This window comes from Podarcis liolepis (genome assembly GCF_965112155.1).
Source record: "Podarcis liolepis genome assembly, chromosome: 12".
In the NCBI taxonomy this organism is placed as follows: domain Eukaryota; kingdom Metazoa; phylum Chordata; class Lepidosauria; order Squamata; family Lacertidae; genus Podarcis; species Podarcis liolepis.
The window spans coordinates 21,429,955-21,452,392 of record NC_139563.1 but is presented as its reverse complement, the minus strand read 5'-3'; the positions used below and the strand labels follow the sequence as shown (position 1 = coordinate 21,452,392).

Genomic DNA, 22,438 nt, shown 5'->3' with positions numbered 1-22,438 from the left:
GCCCCCAAAACAGTCTGAAAACTGGTGCCTTAAAAACCACACTTTACCTTGAAGTACAGGCCATTATCCCAAATTGATGGGACTTAACCAAGCAAGCTGGGACCTATTTTGCTAACAGTAACTGCCCAGGTAAGGCTTACTGAAAATCTGGGACTTGAGTAGTGCATATGATTTCGCAAACAACTTAGCAAAACCCTTACTGGGAAGACCCTAGGAGGCCATGGTAGCAGCAAGCAATTTCCCTTTCAACAGCTCTTTCAGAAAGTCCAACTTCCTCTGACATTTCTGGTAGAGATGCTGAAATGCGGAAGAACAGCAAAGTCTGACAAGTGTTTTGAACCCCAAGGGAAACCTAACAATAAGTATAGTAGCCTAGCAGGAGAAACTGCTGAAAGGAAGTTGCTTAAGAGTTAACAGCTATTGGAAATGCAACAGTTGATTCCATCTTGTAGACGAGCAAGCCATGCTCAAAGGGAACCACAGTAGTCACACTCAAGCCACAGATTAGGAGGAAAGTAGTTGCTAAATGGAGGATGGAGCAGAATGTGCAGATGTTTTTGCTTTTTTTGTGTAAATCCCAAAGAGGCCTTCAAAAAATCTCAGAATGCAGTGCACTAGATCTGCCTTCTACACCTTCCACTGCAGCACATTGCACTGCAAAGTGCTGGCAAATACCGTATTTTTTGCTCTATAAGACTCACTTTTTCCCTCCTAAAAAGTAAGGGGAAATGTGTGTGCGTCTTATGAAGCGAATGCAAGAACAGCGAGAGGGATTGCTGCTTTCGCTGCACAGCGATCCCTCTTGCTGTTCTGGCTTCTGGGATTCAGAATACTTTTTTTCTTGTTTTCCTCCTCCAAAAACTATGTGCGTCTTACGGTCTGGTGCGTCTTATAGAGCGAAAAATACGGTAAAAAGTTATAGTTCTTCCTATCCATGTAGGCAAAGTGACTTAACTCAAAAGACAGTGTGCGCGCCAGTGTTTGTTCTGAGTGCATTTTGCAACAGGGAATTTCATAAGTGCAAGGAGTTTCTGAGCTCTGGTAGCAGTACTACACCTAACATTTCAGATAAAAACTGCAGAGTGGAAGGAAAAGGGGACTTTTTTCTGCCTCCCCACTTCCAGCTACTCTCTGAAGACTGGAGAAGAGACCCTCTTAAGAATATTAGGTGGGTAGGCAGGGGAAGGACTGAAAAATGAACATGTGAAAAATGAACAAAATATTTTAGCTGCAGATCATTCATTTTCAGCTTTGTATTCTTGCTATAAAAAAACACACCTATACATTCTGTTGTTGCGCCAACAACCTAGGTTTAAGATGCCATTTGGCTCCTGGCTTTCATATCTCAGTTTCTAACAGCAACACACACACACACTATTATAGAGGTAAACTAAGTGGAAAACAAAGCCTGGGTATAGGTTTCTGTTTTTTAAATAAAGTTAATGAAGAACAACTGGCTAACTTTTAAAAAGAACCTCACAATGCTAGAGCTAGATATAAGTTAAACTTTTATAAAGAAGTCTGGGGAGGCTTATACAACAGAGATTAATTTTTCAAAAGGCCTAACGACCAAAAGAGCTACAAGTGTCCTTGCTAAATACTCTCAAAATGCTTTACAAAGCATTAATTGTTCACAATCTTTTAGCAAACAGTTCATGTATCAGGTGACTCAAAAGCTTTCTTCATAGCAAGGCCTTCAGCTCAAGCCAAGAGCTAAACAAAACAAGGGGCTGCACCTTTTGTACCAGCAGAGAATTCAGACTATGGCACAATTAGTATTAATAAGCAGCCAGTAAGATATAAAACAAGCTTATAAGATTAAAGACAATCTGGCTAGGGGGGGAGGGGTGATCAGTGACGCCAATAACTTATGTCTACCGATTTCAGTGCTCTTAGTATGACTTAGCTGAATATCACCCAACATCCACAAACCCGCTGATGTCCTGCCATTTCAAAAATAAAACCAAAAAATGTATATTTATATGTATCTGCTCTTTAGCCGTTTGTTTTATGTATCTAATGCTAACAGTCTGCAACTGTAACAAGAAGTCCATTCATTCAGTAAACTATGGCTCTTGCTTACCTCCCAAACCAGAATCTAACATTAGTCGTACCTTGGTTTTCAAACGGCTTAGTTCTTGAATGTTTTGGCCCCAGAACGCTGCAAATCTGGAAGTGAGTGTTCAGTTTGCAAACTGTTTTTGAAAGCCAAACGTCCACCGGGGCTTCCAATTGGCTGCAAGAGCTTCCTGCAGCCAATCAGAAGCCGCATTTTGGAAGTCGAATGGACTTCCAGAAAGGATTCTGTTCGACTTCCAAGGTACAACTGTAGTTTGATTGTGATTTGAAACACTGGTTCAGAGGGCAAGTGAATGTAGTGACTGTTGTTGGCATCCGTCGGTCTCAGTTGGCAATGGAGGGGCGTGCCTTTGGGGGTGAAATCAAACTGTTGGAAGATCGCAGCACTTGCTGCGTCAGTAGCAGAGATGCCAGTCTGCAAGGGCAACTGGGGGGTGGGGCAACATCACACTGCTTCAGCCATCCTTCCCCTCTGCAGAAGGAGAAGAAGCTGGCCACTGAAGGTGTGCTGCACTCAGCTCCACCCACGTGTGCTTTGGACATGGGAGGGGTGCAGCCCCCACCCAAAAATATTGGGAGGGCCCAAAAGGGATCAGACCCCCAAAAACTGGTGCCCCTGGGCTGTAGAAACAGATACAGAAGAGATGTGCTTTGTTGCAGATGGGACAGATGAAGGCGTCCAGTTGTGCTACACCATGGCATTTCTTCTTTCTGTGCTACGACTAGATACAAAAGGTGATCCGAACACACTAGAGAACGAAAGCATATGCAAGCCTGAGGCTTATTTACATTACTATCAAACCATGAGCTGGCATTGCACGTGAACCATCTCAGAAAATCTCTCACATCTTTGGAACACCCAAGAAAAGTATATCTTTAACATCTCTGGGGGGAAATTACCTGGGAAATATGATTGATTGAGGACTCCATTCTCCGGAGCTGGGACGCTTGGATATCCAGTAGTTGGAGCACATTGTTGGCCAGTGCATTGATCTGATAAGCAACACTGGCCAAAGACTGAGTTGTGTATGCTTTGGTCTCTTCTAATGCTTTCCTTTTGTCTGGAGCCTGAAGGAACGAAGAGAGAGAGATGTATTATTTTTCGAAGTTCACAGAGAGGGAGAAGAACCTATTTAATAATTTAGATCACCCAGAAGACCTTATTACTGGATGTGCAGTCTGATAAGGTGGAACCAGAAATCCGCAACACAGAGAGAGCAGAAGGAATAAGCAACTAGCAGCATATGGTCTTGTTTAAAACTCTGCTGCAGGATCAGTAGAAAACCTCTAATAATTTACTACAGCAACACTTTTATAGCTCTCCCATATCTTTTATTCTAGGCAGCGAATGGAAGATGGTGGAATAAAAACTCCCCAATATTCTTGAAGTGTACAATTTCAGAAATCCTACGTAAACCAGGAGGGCACATTCCTTCCCTCCCCCCCCCCCCTTGTGCTAGATGTTCTCTTTCCCACAATCCTCCTAGAAAAAAACAGCATTGGATCATTACTGCTTAAACCAGTTACATTTCTTATTGTTTTACAAATGCAACTTGTTAAACAAGCATCTTCCCAATGTTATTTGTGAGTTCCACTAAAATTAAAAAGGCGCTCAGCATGCTATTAACTTATTGAATTAACTGTAACTGATGCCACTCTTTTAGATGGCTTCAAAACTGGATCAGACAGATTCATGGTCTATCAATGGTGCATAGATAGATTAGATGGTTAGATAAATGATAGATAGACAGCGATACACACATTCCCTCCAAGTTTAGAATCAATATGCCTCTGAATGCCAGTTACTAGGGAGCAACAGACCTTGGCCTAATCCAGCAAAGCTCTTTCCCCCTAAAAGTTGGGACATATATGCCATTACTCCACTGGTACATCAGTATATCAGTCTCAATGATTTCCAGAACTTAAAGGAACCACTCCATCCATTCTTGGAGTGAAGTTCCAATACTACAGAACATAGATGTTTTGCCAGAACTAGAAGATTCCTTAATTGCCCACCACAAAATGTCAGCCTCCAAAATATTCAACAGCAAATTCAAAAAGTTCGAATTCTAAGCTTTGGCTCAGCATTCATAACATTGGACTCACACTGTTAAGGGTGTTGTTTGAGCAAAAGGGCAGCTCCAAAACACAACTTTTAATTATGAAAATTAAATTTCCTTGTGCATGTTGGTAAGGGGTAAAGAAAGCACTTCCATTCATGTGTTTCACCCAGCTACATCTTTGCTCTCTCGCCTTCCTCTGCAACACTAACTACAACTTAATCAAACAAGTCCCATCCTCCTGCCTCCCACAGAACAGCTGTTCCAAACATGAGTGGAATATTGCAGGGACTTGAGACCTTCAACGGCCTATTGCTAAAATGTTGGAGAGCACATATCCGAGCATCCAGTGCCAGCAGTTATGAACAGCCCGTTTGCAATATAGGGCTGATACATAAGATATACTTTCCTAAGGCTATTAAACAGTTCAGAGCTGGAGTGAGATTTGAATCAGGGATATTCTGGTTTCCAGATTATATACTGTGCCACAGGATTCTACATCACTTCTCACAAACAGGAGAATGTGGACAAGCAGAAGAAGGGCAAGCAAAAAGAGACAGTGCAAACAGTCAAGATAATGGAGGGACAAAACCTCTAAGCTATCTAGAACCAATATTCAGCCTGCCTTCTAACAGACAGGTACAGTAAAAATATTTTAGGGCCAAATAAAATTGCTTTATCTTCCTGCAAAGATGGCTAAGCCAGCATTTGGGACTGCTACAGCTGTAACTTCCACACACGGCTTCTGGGCTAACCTAAAGGCTTTATGATCTCCAGATCTCTCTGAATTGTGGCACTTGCAAACTTCCCAAGTCTCCTAATGATGCTTAGATGGAGAGCCTGCTGCAGCTGATAGACATGCACAGGAAGCCGTATGCAGGAAGAGCAGCCTTTTGCTTTTCCGGAATGATAAGCATATAGTTCAGACAGGTTGCTATCAAAACGCTAAACGAAGCACACCATTTCCGTTTGGCACAGCACTTTATATCTACCAGAGTGCTTCTTTCAAAGGAAGAAATATTGCTATTGACAAACTGAAATGTGCAAACAGGAAGGCATAGAGAAACATACAGACACAGGTTCTATGCAGCCTTAAAAAAAAAAACACCCTAAATAGCAAGCTTAGCCAGGAAATGGAGTGTTCAATTGGCACTCAAACCAAGCTTTGTATTTCCTGACCGCAGTGAGTGCAAACCGGAGCTTTCAATGTTGCATCATTAACCCCTCCATCTAAATGTCTTTCCCTACTATTAAAATTGCAGTGGAATCGAAAGACTGGGGCAATAAGGAGGGAGGCATGGAGCAAAAATGCTTCTTCTATTCGCAAAGAAGCAAAAGGAGCTGGGGTGCAGGATTATAAGTGTGCAGTGCTATTACCACCTCTTCTCAACACACCAAACAAGGCTTTTCCATTGGATAACTACATTCCTTTCAATGGTCAGTTTAATAAAAGAATGTTTGTGCTGGCTGGGAAAGTTCCAACCAACAAGTAACTGGAAGCCGGGTGTCCTACGAAAGCATTTGAAAGACCTCACAAGGGTTAGAACTAGCGAGTAGAGACAGGTCCACCCACGGACTCCCAATCTTTCTGCATTGAGCAGAAAGATCTGAGAGGGTCTTCTGCTTGAATGCACTTGCAAGTCTCCCCATGGTCAGGGTTCCCAATCACAAGGGGCTTGCAAGTGCGTTCAGTCAAATGCGCTTATTATGAGCCCCCTTCAGACCTTCTAGGAAGGTCAGGGGTAAAGCAGATGTCTTCAGCACATTTGTACCATTGGAAGTTGAAGCCCTCTAGTATTCAAAATAATGCAGGAGTAAAGCTAGAGAGAAGACAATACATTTTGTACTTGGAATCATAGAATTGTAGAGGCGGACGGGACTCTTGGGGATCACCCAACCCCTTTCAATGCAGGAATATGCATTGTCCCATACAGGAATCAAACCTGCAACCCTGGCATTATCAATACCATGCTCTAACCAAGTGAGCTATCCAGACATCTACACTATACACCTTCCACATTAACCTCCAGCTTTGATAAGATAAACTGCTGTTGTACTTTGGATGAGGCTTTTACCCCTCACTTCCAAGAGTCCCACAAGGCCTGGATGCAGATATAGCCATGCCTTGCACCTAAGTAGTTCTCCCTCTAGAGGAAACACATTTTTCATTTACTACTTTGTCCCTGGAGGCAACTTCATGAACAAACTAATTAACTGTCTGCTGCAACATACCCCTGTGCTATACTTCCAGCTTGTCACAGATGAAAACAGGGATTTGCTACACTATAAAACTCCTATTCTCAAGTCAAAGATCACTTAGTAAGCTCCACTATGACTACAATACTATCACTTGGACGCTATATTCATTTAATCTACAACAGTCCTGTCCTTCACAGGTCCAGCAGCCAAGAGGGTAATAGTTATTATGATAAAAGTAATAGCCAAAAAAAAACCCCTATTTGTCTACAATACTATCCTTCATGGTGAAATAGTACTGATTGCAGTGAGTGAAATGGAAAGCTGGTACCTCAATGCTCATGTGGTACACAATGAGACGCATGTGTACTAATCTTCCATGTTTTCAGATCTGGGGCCCACTTTGAACTCAAACATGCATTTGAGGACCTATTTCTTTTTAAAAATTTACCATAGATTTGTATACTGCTGCTGTTCCAGGTTGTGACCCATCTTAGATGACACTGCAACCCAGCAGCGGATCCTGGTCACTAGTTAAAGATCAATGAACTAGCAGACAAGGTGAATGGTAACATTAAGCAACTTACCAGCAACTTACACTAAAAAATACCAAAAGCAAGCATGCTTGCATGGCAGAAATGGGGATGGCAGGATAATGGTTTACCAGAAGCAGGGACAAGGCAATAGGGACCTTCTCTGGTAACTAGAGAGAGTTGGCCTCTGTAGTAACTTCCTTCCTCTACTTTGGCACTGAGGGATGCCTCCAAACATTGTTGGCAAAAGCCAGCCAGGTGCCATTATCTTCCTAATTATTTAAGCTCCAAGAAGAGAAGCCCTGTGTGTCTCAAAAGCTTCCTTTCATCTTGTTTAATACCTGTGGGTTCAAATAAATGATTTTGTATATTCTGCTTTTTTAACAAGTCTTTCTTGAAAAGGGTTGCTGTAAAGAGTTGCTATAATTTTTGCAACAAGAACTACAATTTAACCTGTACTGAGGCTGTGTAGCTGAAAAGCAGCACAAATGTTCATATGTAAATGTGCTGAGGAATCAGTTCAATTGTTGTAAGGGGGGGTGGGGGAGCTGCAGCTAAACTTCTTTCCAACAACCCCTTGGATAAACAGACCTGTACAATTTAAATGCATGAAAGCCTACAAAAGATGCTGAATGAATTGCACTGAGCCCTGCATACGTTTTCATAGAGCCCAGTCTACTTAGCACTGGCTGGTGAGAAACAAATTAGATTATTTTAATCCATTTACACATGACTTAAACAATCTGTCCACATCACATTTTACTTAGCACAGGATGCTGTAACCTACAGAACTGTGCCAAGGAAAGACAATGGTCAACGTGCTTTCATTTAAGCAATTCACTTCCGCTAATTCACTTCACTTATTGCTTAAGCTTTCTGAGAAACCTACAGAATTCAATTTACATTTCCTGGCAAGTGGAACAGTTTAGCTAGTTATGTTTGTCCTCAGGTTGTAGCAGCACTTGCAGTACATTAATTGTAGATTGAGGAATTAAATTCTACTCCCACCAGTTTCAGTATGTGCCAGATTATTGGACAGGCCTATGTCAATATCAACGTTTCAGTGTAATTCAAGCACCCCCTATCTACATGAAGTGATCCTCATAAGGGCATTGGAAGGCAATATGTTTCCACTCTCAGAACTGTCAAAAGCCTGTATATTTAGGTGTATGCTGCATACAGCTATATCTTTTTTAAAAAGTACAAGACCTGGAATCCACAGAAACCTAGTACACCTGTTAATACAAAAAGCACTTTCTTAGTCCTCATTGTGGCAAAGAAAGGTTGCAAACACTACGGCAGCATTTGCTGTAGACTCAGAAACCAGAGAGTTCATTGGCCGTGGGCACATAGTTCCCCTTCTCTTTCTCTCGTCATTTCCTAGTCTCCATAGGCTTCCTGTTTCCTCAGATATTAACTTGTAAATAGCCACTTGCCTAGTCTCCCGGAGGAAGCTAAAAACAAGCTCTGGGTCCACAATGCTCCTGCAATGTGGCCTGTCACACACTTCCATGAAGAAAAGGGGAGCAGGGAAATCCTAAGCAACTGAGTGGGCAAGGCTCCCCAGACAGACAGACTTTTGATCTAGAGCAGCGGTGGTTCCCAAACTTGTTTTCCCGTGGATCACCTGAAAAATGCTGAGTGTCCTGGCAGACTACTTATTGATTTTGCTGCCTGCTGTAGAAACTGCAATGTGCTACATTATATACTCTATGAATTTTAATTGCATTTTAACAGATACTTCACGGGCCACCAGAATGAAGCTCATGGGCCACACTTTTGGGAACCCGTGATCTAGGGGCACTACTACGATATTGCTAATCACAATATTTTAATTTATTACCTGCCCTTCACCCTAAGGTGCCTGGGTAGGTAACGGCAATAATCGAAAATGCAACATTAAAACTGCTTACAAAGAGTGGGTCCCAAAAATGTACACGCCCACTGCCAAGTTAGAGAGGTGCAGCTATGAGCCAAGTGTAAGAGCTAAACTCACCCTGCCCAGAACACAGTTCTCTAACAGCTGAATGCAGAGCTGCCTCCCTCTTTCTTCTGGGCTCGGAGGATGGGGCAAGAAACTGATCATCTTGACCAGGGGTAGGCAGCCTAAGGCCCCGGAGCCGGATGTGGCCCAATCGCCTTCTCAATCCAGACTGCGGACAGTTCAGGAATCAGCGTGTTTGTACATGAGTAGAATGTGTTCTTTTATTTAAAATGCATTTCTGGGTTATTTGTGGGGCCTGCCTGGTGTTTTTATATGAGCAGAATGTGTGCTTTTATTTAAAATGCATCTCTGGGTTATTTGTGGGGCACAGGAATTTGTTCTTTTTTTTCCTTCAAAATATAGTCCGGCCCACCACATGGTCTGAGGGACGGTGGACCGGCTCATGGCTGGAAAAGGTTGCTGACCCCTGACCTTGACACTTCCAAAATGAAGAGCTATCTTAAATCAGGATTCCATTGTAGACAGGGTGCCCACCTACTGGATGTACCTTCATTCTGTCTTTGCAAGGAGGGGCAGGCACTGAAAGCGTGTCTGAGGAGAAGTGGTTTCATTTATTTCTGTGCTTCTTCTGCAAGAAGAGGATGCAGCCAGAGTTGGCTAATTTTGCTTTCCCTCCCCGCCCCCACACCGGCCTCACCCCTGTTCAGACTCCATTTGGGAGGCAGCCACAACACCAGTTTCTCCCCATCTCCCTTCCCATGTTTCTCCTCCCCTGACAGACTTTAGCTTTTTCAATGTCACACTAGGGAGTGTGGCACTCACGTGGCAATGGGCGCGTGCAGCAACTCCTTGACACACGCAGCACCACAGAAGCAAGACTGAGGGTAACCACGAAGGAACAGGCGAGGTGCAGCCAGGCATTTGCAAATGCCGTAACAGGCATGTTTTTCTTGCTAGCCTCAAGTACTGCTTAACTTCTACACTACCCTGGCTCCCCAGGTTCAGGAGGGGAAAGCGGGGACACGGTTCTAGACACTTTTCTTTTCACCTGAATAGAGTAGGAAGAGAACTGCAGGTGCAGGCGGTGGTAAAGGAAGCCACAGAAGGCCAGAGCATGGAGAAAAAGCAACGCTTCCCCAATTTGCAAGGCTGCTGTAAGGACTTCCATTGTGCCTGACCAGCATATTTTGGAGAAAGCAAAACCTAAGGGTTTGTGAAGCAGTTTAAAAATAAAATGTGCACAACTGAAAGCAATTTTCGGTTTAAGGCTCATTCAGGCGTTCTTTACAGGCAGAGGGCCTTTTTGGTAGTGGTGCCCACCCTGTGGAATGCCTTCCACCCGATGTTAAGGAGTAATTTGATAACATTTAGGAAACATCTGAAGGCAGCCCTGTATAGGGAAGCTTTTAAAAATTTAATATTTTCTATGTTTTTCTAATGTTTCTAATATTTTCTATGCTGGAAGCTGCCCAGAGTGGCTGGAGCAAACCAGTCAGATAGGCCGGGTACAAATAAAAAAACATTATCATCATCAACAACAACAAAGCCCAGGATTTTAGTAAGTCTCAGATTACTAACTGAGTGATCCTTCCTGCCTCTAAAGACCTGAACAGGCAGTTTTCATCATCACCAGCACCTTAGCATGGCTTCACCCAAACTCTCCGGTGTTGAAAGAATATCAAGGGATTTGTTGCTAGATGGGCATTGTGAGTCTAGCAAGGCTGCAAGGAGAAAGGATGCTGAACTCTCTAACTCAGCTGGAGTCATCTGGTAAGCAGCCAAGGGAAGACTCTTGAAAGAGGAGGGGGAGAGCAGGAAATAGCAAGAGAGTTGTAGACATTTCATTTCTCATTCCTTCCACAATTTTCAGGCTGCAACTAACTGCCAGTGCCAAAACAGCACCACTAAGGCACAGGAGGAAGGTCTCAGCAAACTTGGGAGAAGCCCAAGGTTTGCAGAAGCACAAAAGATATTGGATGGCTTCAAAAGCATGAGGGGGTTTGACAAATTCATGGAAGATATGGCTATTGTGATGGCTACTTAAACACAATGGTCATGTTTTAAGCTCCACTGTTGGGAGACACTATGCTTCTAAACACCAGTTGCTCGGAGTCACAGATGGGGAGGGCATTTCCAACATTCCCCGTGGAATTATTTTGAGAAGAAGTTATATTGATTCAGATCACCAACCAGGAAAGTGCCTTTCCTCTGCTAATCCCCAATACTGAGCATTAGCTTCCTTTATTAATCAGTGCCTACATATACAATTAATATCACTGAGAGAGAGAAAGCCTCCTCCCTATAGTAAGTGGTTAGATAAACTCTATACAGCCAGTTACTGGCATCTGTCTATCTTGGAAGACAAGGAATGAGCCTTTTGGGGTGGAGTCAAACTGTTTGAGAGTTACAGTGCCTGCTGTGGCTGTAGAGCATGGGTAGGCAAACTAAGGCCCGGGGGCTGGATCTGGCCCAATTGCTTTCTAAATCCGGCCCACAGACGGTCTGGGAATCAGCGTGTTTTTACATGAGTAGAATGTGTCCTTTTATTTAAAATCCATCTCTGGGTTATTTGTGGGGCATAGGAATTTGTTCATTCCCCCCCCCCCAATATAGTCTGAGGGACAGTGGACTGACCCCCTGCTGAAAAAGTTTGTTGACCACTGGTGTAGAGACTGATATGGGAGATACTTTTTTTGTTGCAGCTGGGGCAGATGAAGGCGTCTGCTTGCGCTACTGGCAGATACACCATGGGAATTCTTCTATGTTCCTCCAAAAGGTCATTCCTCCGCTGGTCACTGCTATGGATGCAGGACCTGACTGCTTCACTCCAAGCAGCAGCCCTATATAACACAAGAGACTCCTTGGTGTCTCTCAGCAGTTTGAAGTAACCTTCTAATGCAGCCTGTGTCAGCCCTGGGTCCCCAGATGACAATGAACTAAAACTCCCATCATGCCTCTCTAACAGGACCAATGGCCAGGGATGATGAGAGTTGTAGTCCAACAACATATGGGAACCTAAGGTTGAGAAAGGCTGCTCAAAAGTGTTATCCGTCCACCTCACATGTTTGGTGTTTGGTTTTTGGTGTTTTTTTTAAGAACTTGGAAGGCTGGCCTGCACTTTTAAGGCATTATTCAACTATTTACGTTATTTGTTGTAGAAACAGGTCGCAGTTTCTCCAAGCTCCCCTCGAGTTCCTGTTCAGCTCAGTCTAAGCCTTCCACACGTGATCTGTGATAATGTGTCCCAGAGGTTTAATTATCCCACTTGCGCTAGCTAATGTTTACAGACTACGAGCCAAGAGTCCAATTTGCAGCAACGATTAAGAACTGTAAATCCAGAGGTCATTTAAAATAATTACGAGAGAGCTACCTATCGAGTGAGGGTTGTGGGTTTTTGGTTTTTGAGGTGGGGGGCTTGAGATATTGCCGGCCGTTCCTTCACGTTTCCACAAAGCTTTTAAGAGGCGCTTAGCAGGAGCCCAGCTCTTGCCATTATGGCCCCGGAGCAGGTCCGCCATGACCTCAATACATAAGATAGGAAGGAAGAACGCCAGGTCAGCACTCACTAAGGCAGCAGCCACAGAACTCCTCTGCACCGTGGGGAACAGTCTGGAGATTAATATTTAACAAGGCAGAACAGAAACATAGCTACGTAAGTCTGCTCTTAAAATACTCTGCTCTGTACAGAGGACTACAGACCTAGCCTATAATGGAGAAAGATCTATAGCAGGCGTGCGGAACCTTCGGCCCGCCAGATGTGACTGAACTACAACTCCAGCAATGGAGTTGGTCAATGGCCAGGAATGATGGGAGTTGTAGTTCTGCAATATCAGGAAGTCTCCCACACCGGATCTCTGGGGTTGGGGGGATTAAGGGATCCAGACAGAAGGCCCTGCCAGCACTGGGAAGCATTACAGAACCTTTCAAACACTGTTTTGGCTATATAAGAGCAGCAGCTCCTGAGAAAGTCAACTCCATTGCAGCTGTGGTCATGGTTAAATGGCCCAGCCACCCACACATGGGTGGGGCCCAAAAAACAAGACAATGAGCTCAGCATCCTGCTGGGAGGGTCCACCAATTCTGTTGTTTGGGAAAGGCCCACGAGATCAGTTCCTGAGCACATAGCTGCAAGTCAGGATCAAGAGCAAACCGCAGCTTGAGCAAGGTTTGCCATGAGCAAGGATTGGTTGGAGGGACTGTCATGCAGAGGGAAGGAGGCGAGCTTGAAGCGTTCAGCTCCTTTGCAGCTGTGTGAGGATTCAAACCTGGGTCTCCCCAGGCCAGCACCCCACTGAACCAGCCTGTTAGTCTATCTAGTTCCCCACTGTCTCTTCTGACTGATAAGGATCTCTCAGGCCTCAAGCACAGATTTATTTTTTTTCTAGCTGCCCTACAGAAGATTCTTTTTGAAGTGGAAATGCCAGACATAAAAATTTAGCTCCCTGAAAAGGAGTGGGGGGGGGGGGGAACGGGAGATCTGATGAGAGAGAGACATTTACACTTTTGGCTCTGCTTTGTAGTGTGTGTTTGTTCGCCCCACAGAATGTGGGAAAGGGTCTCTCAGGATCCTGGGAAAGGAGGAAGGAGGCAACAGGCCAGCTTGGACATTCCAGCTTTTTGCTGCTACAACTGCTTGTAAAATGACCATTAAAATGTGACAGGGGAAAGAATCATTTTGATGTCCACTTGAGGATGAATGTAGATTACAAAATGGTGGTTGCTCAAGATCCCTTTCCAGCTCTACAATTCTATATTCTTCTGTGCTTAAAATACTATTAATAGTTTAAGGCAGATAGGAAGACAAGGGAAAGGAACAGAAAAGCATGCCAAGTTTGCCTTAGGAAAATGTTTACATTTCAGCTCAGAGTGATTACATTTGCTTAGTCATGCTGATTCATAATAACTGCAATTTTTGAGAGGACTGAAGTTCAGGTCATTAAGCTAAACAATATGCATTTAGACCACAAGAATGTGAAAACAGCGGGTTAACTCCACACTGGTTAATTTCAGAGAAGTACAGCATTAACCAAGGGAAAGCAAAAGTAATTTTCAAGAATTGTGTGCATGGCTGTTTATGCCCTTCAGCTAATAAAAAGAAAACAACTCGGCACCCAAGTAGAGCAGAATTCTCAATCATGAACCATTAATTATACAATCAGCATAAATTATGTAAATTAGCCAACTTGACAACCTCCCCACTCCCTTACTGTATTATGTTTCTGCCAGTCATGAGAAAAGGGTGGGGGAAATGAGTGGCCTTAAGTTTTAACCCCTGTTAAAACTGGGAATCCTTCCTTCCTAGTATCTTCTACTGTCAAGCATAACTTCAGAGCCATTGGTAACTAGAAACTTGCTTTTATAATGTAAGAAGTCCACAGGATGCAGAATTCGGCACAAAACATCAAATTTGTAGCTTGCACTGCAATGCAAATTACACAGAACATCCTGTTCTGAGGATCTTGGCTTTATCTCCTATTTTGCTGTGTCTTACAATCTCAGATCCCAAGTTCTTTAACTGTTTGCATTTTTTAGTTAGTAGCAACTCAAGCCTGATAACAAAGCTGGGAGTCTACTGGCCTTATCAGAACAGGAGATGGTAAGCAGGAACTATGCTATTAGGCAGGAGTCTCAGTGAGAAGGTGCACCCACAGAGAACTGGACTGGCACCAAGCCTCACCTACCACCACTGAAATTAGACCACATTCACACCCTTCATTTAAAGCCCTGTGATAGACAACATGGTGTTATGTTAACATATGAGAGTGCTGCAGGTGAAATAGTTAAACATGTTACCCAATCAGAACCTAGGGGGCAGAGTCAGAGGGACTATAAAACCAGCTCTGGGAGGGGCGAAGGGAGGAGTTCATTGGGAGTTGGGTGGTTGGTTGGAGTGGGAGTGAATTGGAATAGAGTCTGTGAGTAGGTTGAGTTAGTGTAGCAAAATAAGCTGAGTCAGGAACAGTTAGGAACTAGGAAGACAAGTAAATATCTGAGAGGTGGTTTAAATGAGAGAGCACGTAGCAGAAGTTATAGGTCTGGACAGGCAACCCATCGTTGTAATGGACCGATACCGTTTATGAAACCACACGCTTGTTAAACTGCAATAAATAAACAGAAGTTTATGTTCCAATTTAACCCTGACTGGACTCAGTATTGTACCAGGTAGGGCCTGGGTGGTGGCAGCAATAAATAAAGTTGTGGCACAGGGATCAATAGACGGTGAAACCCCCGGGGACCCTGTGTGATCGCCACACATGGCTTCCTCCAGACAATTCTGTTTGTTAAGGGTGCTGAGAGTTGTAGTGTAGACAATCTATTGCAGCCAATACACCTGGTGTACACATGGTGCCTGCAACAGTTTCTCCCATTTGCAAACGTGAACCCCCAAGAAAGTTGGAAACCTCCTGCTATTAACCACCGAGTACATAGCGGTCAATTGGTAAAAAACCCAGAAAGAAACCTCCTAACAGACGTCTTGCGGAATAAAGTAGGTATAGCTGAACTGGCTCAAGGGGCCTACAGCAGCATGGCTATGGAACCATCATCAAATGAGAAGCCAAGGAAATTGAGCCTAGATGGATGGTTAGGTTTGGGCTTCAGGGCAGAAATCCATTGCCCAGAGGCCTTGAAACAATGCCAGAGGCCCAGCCAACGTATGGGAAGGTGTGTTTTTTTGGGGGGGGGGGAGAAGACCTCTTCCCAATGCTTGGCAAGCCTATGTGGGGAGAGAGTGGAGCAGCTACAATGGGGTGCCCAGTGGGGAGCAGAAGGCAGAACAGTAACAGGTGAAATGGGGTGGGCAGTGTGTTACAAGAGGGGAAATCGCTAGGCAGCAAGGGGGACCTCCAGGGGGTACCTTGCTCAAAGTCCTGTTAAGCCCATCATCAGTGCAGTTTTCAAAAATATTCAAAACATAAGTCAGTCCAGGAAAGCCTGCCCAGGAACAGAGCTGCATGTGGGTGGTGAAATATCACAGTTGCTTGGCCATATTCCAGGTCTACTAAACAAGCCAAGAAGCACCTTTATGTGATTTTTAATGTACCCTTCTTAATATATCATGTTTGCAGGGGGTGGGGAGTTTCTTCTGCAACAGACTATAAGAAGCCATAAATTGCCCAAGGCTCTGGGAGGCTACAAGGTTAGGTTACATACAGCTTTTTTTTGCCCAAAAACGTACTGACTAAAATGTTGGGACTCAATCTAAAATTCAACATATCCCTCCCCCCCCCCCCCGCAACTAACTACTGGTAGAGCCGACTAATAAAAATCTAGCAAGCAAGAAAAAATATCAACACACATGCAGTCTCCAGTGAAAGCAACGATGGAAGTCTGAAGTGTAAGCTTTTATATTCCAACGATATATAGAGAGATTTTCAGTAACCAAGGCTAAAAACTTATAAATATAATATATCAAAAAGATAAACAAAGTCCGGGGGGGGGAGTGAAGAGAAACAACTATCTTAGTCACACAGTTATTCAAATAATTAAGTTTGGCAGGGGCAACCTGTGCCATTTCTGTGTCCATGGAAATTCAGAGCAAAGAAAATGGCAGGGGATTTTGAAAGTGTAACTGAGTTGAGAGACTGCTCTGTTAATTTAGTGGGCCCTTAAGATTGGGACAACGAACTATACGTACTCCCCTTTATGTCTTACAAAGGATCATACTGGTATGGATGGAAGGAAAGCTATTAGCCATAAAAAAACCACTCTTTCAGTTACACAAAGGCCCAGCAGCATACATTTAGTGGGGGGGAATGGGAGTAATACTGTATGGATTTCAAAGACATGAAAAGGCAATGCTTTTTCTGGTAAAAAAAATAAGGTGCTGGTGCTCTTCATGTGAAGTGTTGTGGGTGCCAGCACAAAATGGTTGCTAATAGGTTGGTGTGAGCCTAGCCAGTACTCCATCCTGATAAATACTGTCACCAGATAAGAGCATTGCTTATAGCAGAGCCTTCCAAACTGTGTGTCGTGACAGGTCAGTGTGTCAGCTACAGTGTGTAGGTGAGTTTTGTGAACGCTCCCTGTGCTCCTCTCAGGGCTGAAAAGGAGTTAGTTTAACCTCCGGTTTGCTAGCAAAACTGAATTACTGTGTTATGAAATGATGCGTATCTAAAAAGTGTGTCACCAACATGAAAAGTTCCCAATAAGAAATTATTCCCAAATAAAATAAGGCCTGCTGGTGTCATAATACTAGACCATGGTTAGGTAGAAACCATAGTATGGTGCCTTAAATGTTGTTGACATCCCAGAACACATGCAGTAACATGTGAAACCAATGCTTAACCTTAAGCCTAACTGTGGTTAAGGAAAAACAAACAAACCATGGTTACACAGCATTGGGGATCTGTAGCATTTTAATATTGCTACTTCTTTCAGAATGAAGAACTGCATGAATTTCCTTACTGAATAGCAGAAACTACTAAAAAATTGGAGAACCCACATTAGAAAATGAAAGTGAGGACCGTGGAAACAAAGACTGACTCAAGAAAGAAATATAAGGATATTTTTCCAATTGGATAAAGCAGAGCAATCACTTCAGGCTTTTAAAACCACCTCCAAATGACAGAAATGTTTACCACTATATGTGAAGATTATTCTTGTAGGCAGTGATCTACAAGAATAATTTTCACATCTAGTGGTAAACATTTCAGTCATTTGAAAGTGGTTTATCCAATTGGAAATATATATATATACACTGGGGTTCAAACTAAGGTAAGTTGGACTATCTGATGCACACCAAGGACACTTATTACAGGAATATGTCAACATGGTCATTCACCATCATTGCCAAATTACCAAGCAATTACTTGCTTCTGTGTTCAGCCAGTTTATAGACAGATTTGTTCAGCACGACTATCTAGCATCAGACGACACACAAGCCATCAAGAGCAGTCTCAGTGGACTGGAAAGCGAGACACAGACTTACCATGTTTACAATTAGGTCTGGGAAGAAGATCTAGAGTTATTAAAAGAAGCCTTTTGAGCAGGAACAGGTATGTTTATAATAAGCCTGCAGTAATTGGGAGACTCAAGGTTGGATTATACGCTGCTAATTATGTATGCATCTACTTTTAATTCTCCATCTGCGATTTCTCAGAGACTATTTACAAAACGGTTTCCCTATAGACTGTCTAGATATTATTGATTATTTTTTTTCCTGTTACCATTGTTGTCTGTTACTAATGGGGCTTGAAATTAAAACAGCTTAATGTTTACTTTGCTTGCAGGCCGCCATCCATAACACAAGATTGTCTCCAGGATCAGAGTTTATCTAGAGTGTCAATCCGGTTTACCAGCAGAATCGCAGAGAAATGTAACAAAACACACAAAATACAAACAGAACGTATAAAATGTTGATTAAATTGCAATGTGCCATACAAATAAAAAAATAGCCATGCCAATTACCATGGAATAACCAGTAATGGTCCATTTCCACTAAACGTAGTCTTTATCATGTTAGTATGACAAAGCCCTAATTTCTTGTGGAAAAATGGACAATTGAGTATTCCATAGCAATTGCCATTATTTATGTATTGTTTATATGGCACTTTGCATCTATAAAAGTATTAAGATTCTCATAAGTTCTGGGGCTTGATTGTGGAGTTGCAGAAACGACCCACAGTGTTAGAAACTGGGGTAGAAGAGCTAGGAGCCAAATGACTTCTGGGTCCTGGGTTGTGGGTGCCGAAACAGAATGTCTAGTCGCCACGGGACGGGGGTGGTCAACAACACTTTTTATTTATTATATTGATAAGCATGAATTAATATCCAATTCACATAAGTGGCACCTTGTTAATATCACATTTTAAGCAGAAATTGTTAATGCATGTTTAACATGGTGTTTACAATAAAAATATTGGCACCATACTTCAGTTTTCCAAACACCCTGCTCTTTATTGTTAAACTCCTTAACATATTGTCTATCCTTAACATTTACTTCAAGGCTTCAAAGCACATACATTTCAGTAATCCTTGAGGGTCGGCCAGGCACAAAAAATGGCACCCAGACTTTTTGAGGTGCTTGTAAATGGAGAATCTTTAGGCGCAAAATGCACCTGGTGCCCTACTAATTTCGAACCCTGATGACACGGGATTAATAAAAACTTGATTTAAGATTATTCAACTTCTAGTTAACCACGGTGCAACGTACTCCCTCCCCCGAAAGAGTACCCAAGTAGCCATCACAAAAACTAGCAACAGCATAAGCTTAGCTTTGTTCCGCCATCTTTACGCATGTTATTCTTGGCTGATAATGGAAGACAAACAAAATTTTAAGCCTAGCAGAGCTGACCTGAGTAACAATATATATTATTTAGAGAACATACATCTGGCTAAATTAAAGACTAAAAAATAAAGTTCACTTTTCAAAACCCTGGGTCATAAAACTCCCATTAAACAAGATGTTCAAAGAGTAGTAGCTCTTGTAATATTGTAAGTTTCCAAAAATAGGGAAATATGGCCCATATCTGTTAATACACCAATTTCTAAACCCATTGAAAGCAATATTCTATGAGTGGTTTATATTCTGCTCTTGAGTCTCCTGTTTCTGTAGTTTTAATTACACAATAATAAATATTTTATGTTCTCTGCGCTAAAGGCAAAGCCTTTTGATTTTGTAACAAGTTAACACTACCCACACACTAATTACCACAACTGCAGTGTCTTGAGAGCAGCTTCCTTCACATGTGCATATGCCCACAAATAATAGCAATAGTTATAATAAATAAAAATAGTAACAACAATAATTTATTACTTGTACCCTGCCCATCTGACTGGGTTGCCTCAGCCACTCAATCCATTACATATAATAGTATTCTGGAGGGAGTTACAAGCACTTGGCCCAATTTAACTAAGCACTCTCTCTACCCTGGGGGTGGGTACCCTTTTCAGCTTGAGGGCCACCTTCCCTTAGTGTGCAACCTTTTGGGGGGCCAGGGATGAAGAGCAAAAAGTGAATGGGACCAGAAGCAAAAGTGAGCAGGGCAATAGATGTGGCTCCTGCCTTTGTACAGGAGTCTACATTCCAGCCGTGCAAAAGTCTGCGCTTTCTACAAACACATACTTCATCAGGCAAGAAAGAGGCAAGCTTAACATGACACAGAGCAGGTGTAGCCTGAGTTGGGGGAAAGGGCCAGATAGAGAAGTCTGGTCTGGAAGGTCACGTTCCCTTACCTGTGATCTATTCCATTTAATGACAGTTGCAAAGACCACAGCATTACACAGAGCTCAATAAGAAGAGACAGCTACAGCAGACAGAGGTTGGGGGTGGGCAGAGTAGACATGCTGAGTAAGTTGTCCTTAAGGCTGCCATGCACTTCCGTAGCCTGCTGGCACAGCTGAGCCACTGTTAAGAGATTACAGAGCCTCGCAGTGACACTAAGCACATGGCAGGTCATCATTCATTTATCAGCTTCTATCAGAACAGGGCCTTTGATGGCATAAGTGTCAGAACAAGACCTACGCTCATTCGATCATCATCACCGAATGGCATGTTCATCTAAACCAGAACAGTGTTCGATAGACCAAAAGAACAACTTAGTTTCTCTAAGATGAGCCTTAAGCACTGAGGGCAGCTATCTTTAAATTCCAGCCAACCTTACATGGTGTGGTAAGAAGAAAAATGAACATATTCTGCTCCCCACTGATCATCATGGTCACTTTTGTGTACAATAAAGGTAAAGGGTAAAGGGACCCCTGACCATTAGGTCCAGTCGTGACCGACTCTGGGGTTGCGGAGCTCATCTCGCTTTACTGGCCGAGGGAGCCGGCGTACAGCTTCCGGGTCATGTAGCCAGCATGACTAAGCCGCTTCTGGCGAACCAGAGCAGCGCACGGAAACGCCGTTTACCTTCCCGCCGGAGCAGTACCTATTTATCTACTTGCACTTTGACGTGCTTTTGAACTGCTAGCTTGGCAGCAGCTGGGACCGAGCAACGGGAGCTCACCCCGTCGCGGGGATTCGAACCACCAACCTTCTGATCGGCAAGCCCTAGGCTCTGTGGTTTAACCCACAGCACCACCTGTGTCCCTTTGTGTACAATAGGGGCATCTAAATTAAAATTAAAAGCTCTCAATTCAGTGGAGAGGCAGAAAAACTTCAGATTAAGTCCCAACCCAGTACATCAGCACCAAGCAGATACAAATTTCCAGTCACAAACAACCACTTGGCAGAAATAAATGGTGTCCCCCTAAATAACATTCCGCCTCTACTTTGTTTCTATCAATGAAGTAGTGAGGATGGCCTATAGCAGTAATTTATGAAATTTGAACCTTACGGTTCTCAAAAATTATACCCTTGTCATGAAGATGACGTTGCACTTGCCTTTCCATTAGATTTACTGCCTATGTGTCATTATTGGCTATATGGTTCAATTCTTGTAATAATTTAATAAGATACAAGAATATTAAATAATTCATTTCCTTCATCCTCCCTCCCATTTTAGTTCTTTCAGCTGCTTTATTTCCTCTGTTCATCTTTGCAAAATATCTCTAGGTTTTCCATGGCCACGCATGGCTATCCATGCCTGCCTCCCACTTAAGTCAGACTTTTATCCTGTGATCTGACCACAAAAATCCCCAGAAAGGACCACATTAATCTGGCAACCACGAACCTACAGTTAAAACTGGAAACGCTTGGGCAGGGGGAAGAAGTGGGGAAATTAACCTGGTGCCTAAATACTAAATGTTGATGATTGGCAGGTTTTTGAAGAGAGAGAGTTCCATAATAGAAAAATGTCTGTTTCTGGTGAGGTAGCACACACACACAGAGAGAGAGAGAGAGAGAGAGAGAGAGAGCGCGAGCGCACAGAACATCCTATCCATTAGGTATGTTCATATCATATGGCAGCAGGAAGTCCTTACGCCAGTCCCTGAACTTTTTGGGCATTCTGGCTCAAAACCAGCACCCTGCATTGTGCCAAGCACTGGTAAGACAGCTAACATATTTTGAAATCACTGAAGCTTTCTAACACCAGAGTTTGGGGGTATCAATCTTTCTTCTGCATTTCTAAAATGAATTTATGAGGAAGAGGACGGAGAGCAGAAACCTCTTCTGAGTCCAAATGCCATTTGGCTAGGTAAAGGTAAAGGGACCCCTGACCATTAGGTCCAGTCATGGGGTTGGGGCGCTCATCTCGCTTTATTGGCTGAGGGAGCCGGTGTACAGCTTCCAGGTCATGTGGCCAGCATGACTAAGCCACTTCTGGCGAACCAGAGCAGCGCACAGAAACACCGTTTACCTTCCTGCCGGAGTGGTACCTATTTATCTACTTGCACTTTGATGTGCTTTTGAACTGCTAGGTTGGCAAGAGCAGGGACCAAGCAACGGGAGCTCACCCCATCGCGGGGATTCGAACCACTGACCTTCTGATCGGCAAGCCCTAGGCTACTACCCTCCAAAACGTGTCTCCTCTGTGGCCACTCCAACTGGTCACTATCGGATCAGTTTTTAAGAATCAGTCCCTGCGTGTTTGGAATCTAATCTTTCCTCCTGCCTGTTCATTCCTGTTTACTAAGAGTGAAAGCCTGTGGGGGCAGGGATGGTTTGTTTCCCCCCATCATTTATTAAAAACATTTATATACCACTGTGATGGGATGATGAGCTACTTGTGCGTAAAATCCTA

The 22,438-nt window shown here is 43.3% G+C and overlaps 1 protein-coding gene across 12 annotated transcripts in view; it reads right to left on the bottom strand.

Annotated features, from left to right (window-relative positions):
• The window catches only part of ABI1 (abl interactor 1), a 96,998-nt gene that overhangs the window by 56,983 nt on the left and 17,577 nt on the right, over nucleotides 1–22,438 (bottom strand). For all 12 annotated transcript variants that reach the window (XM_083467525.1, XM_083467516.1, XM_083467518.1 and 9 more), the window contains exon 2: nucleotides 2,980–3,147. In XM_083467525.1, coding sequence (XP_083323651.1) covers nucleotides 2,980–3,147 — 168 coding nt within the window. The remainder of the gene's footprint in view (nucleotides 1–2,979; nucleotides 3,148–22,438) is intronic.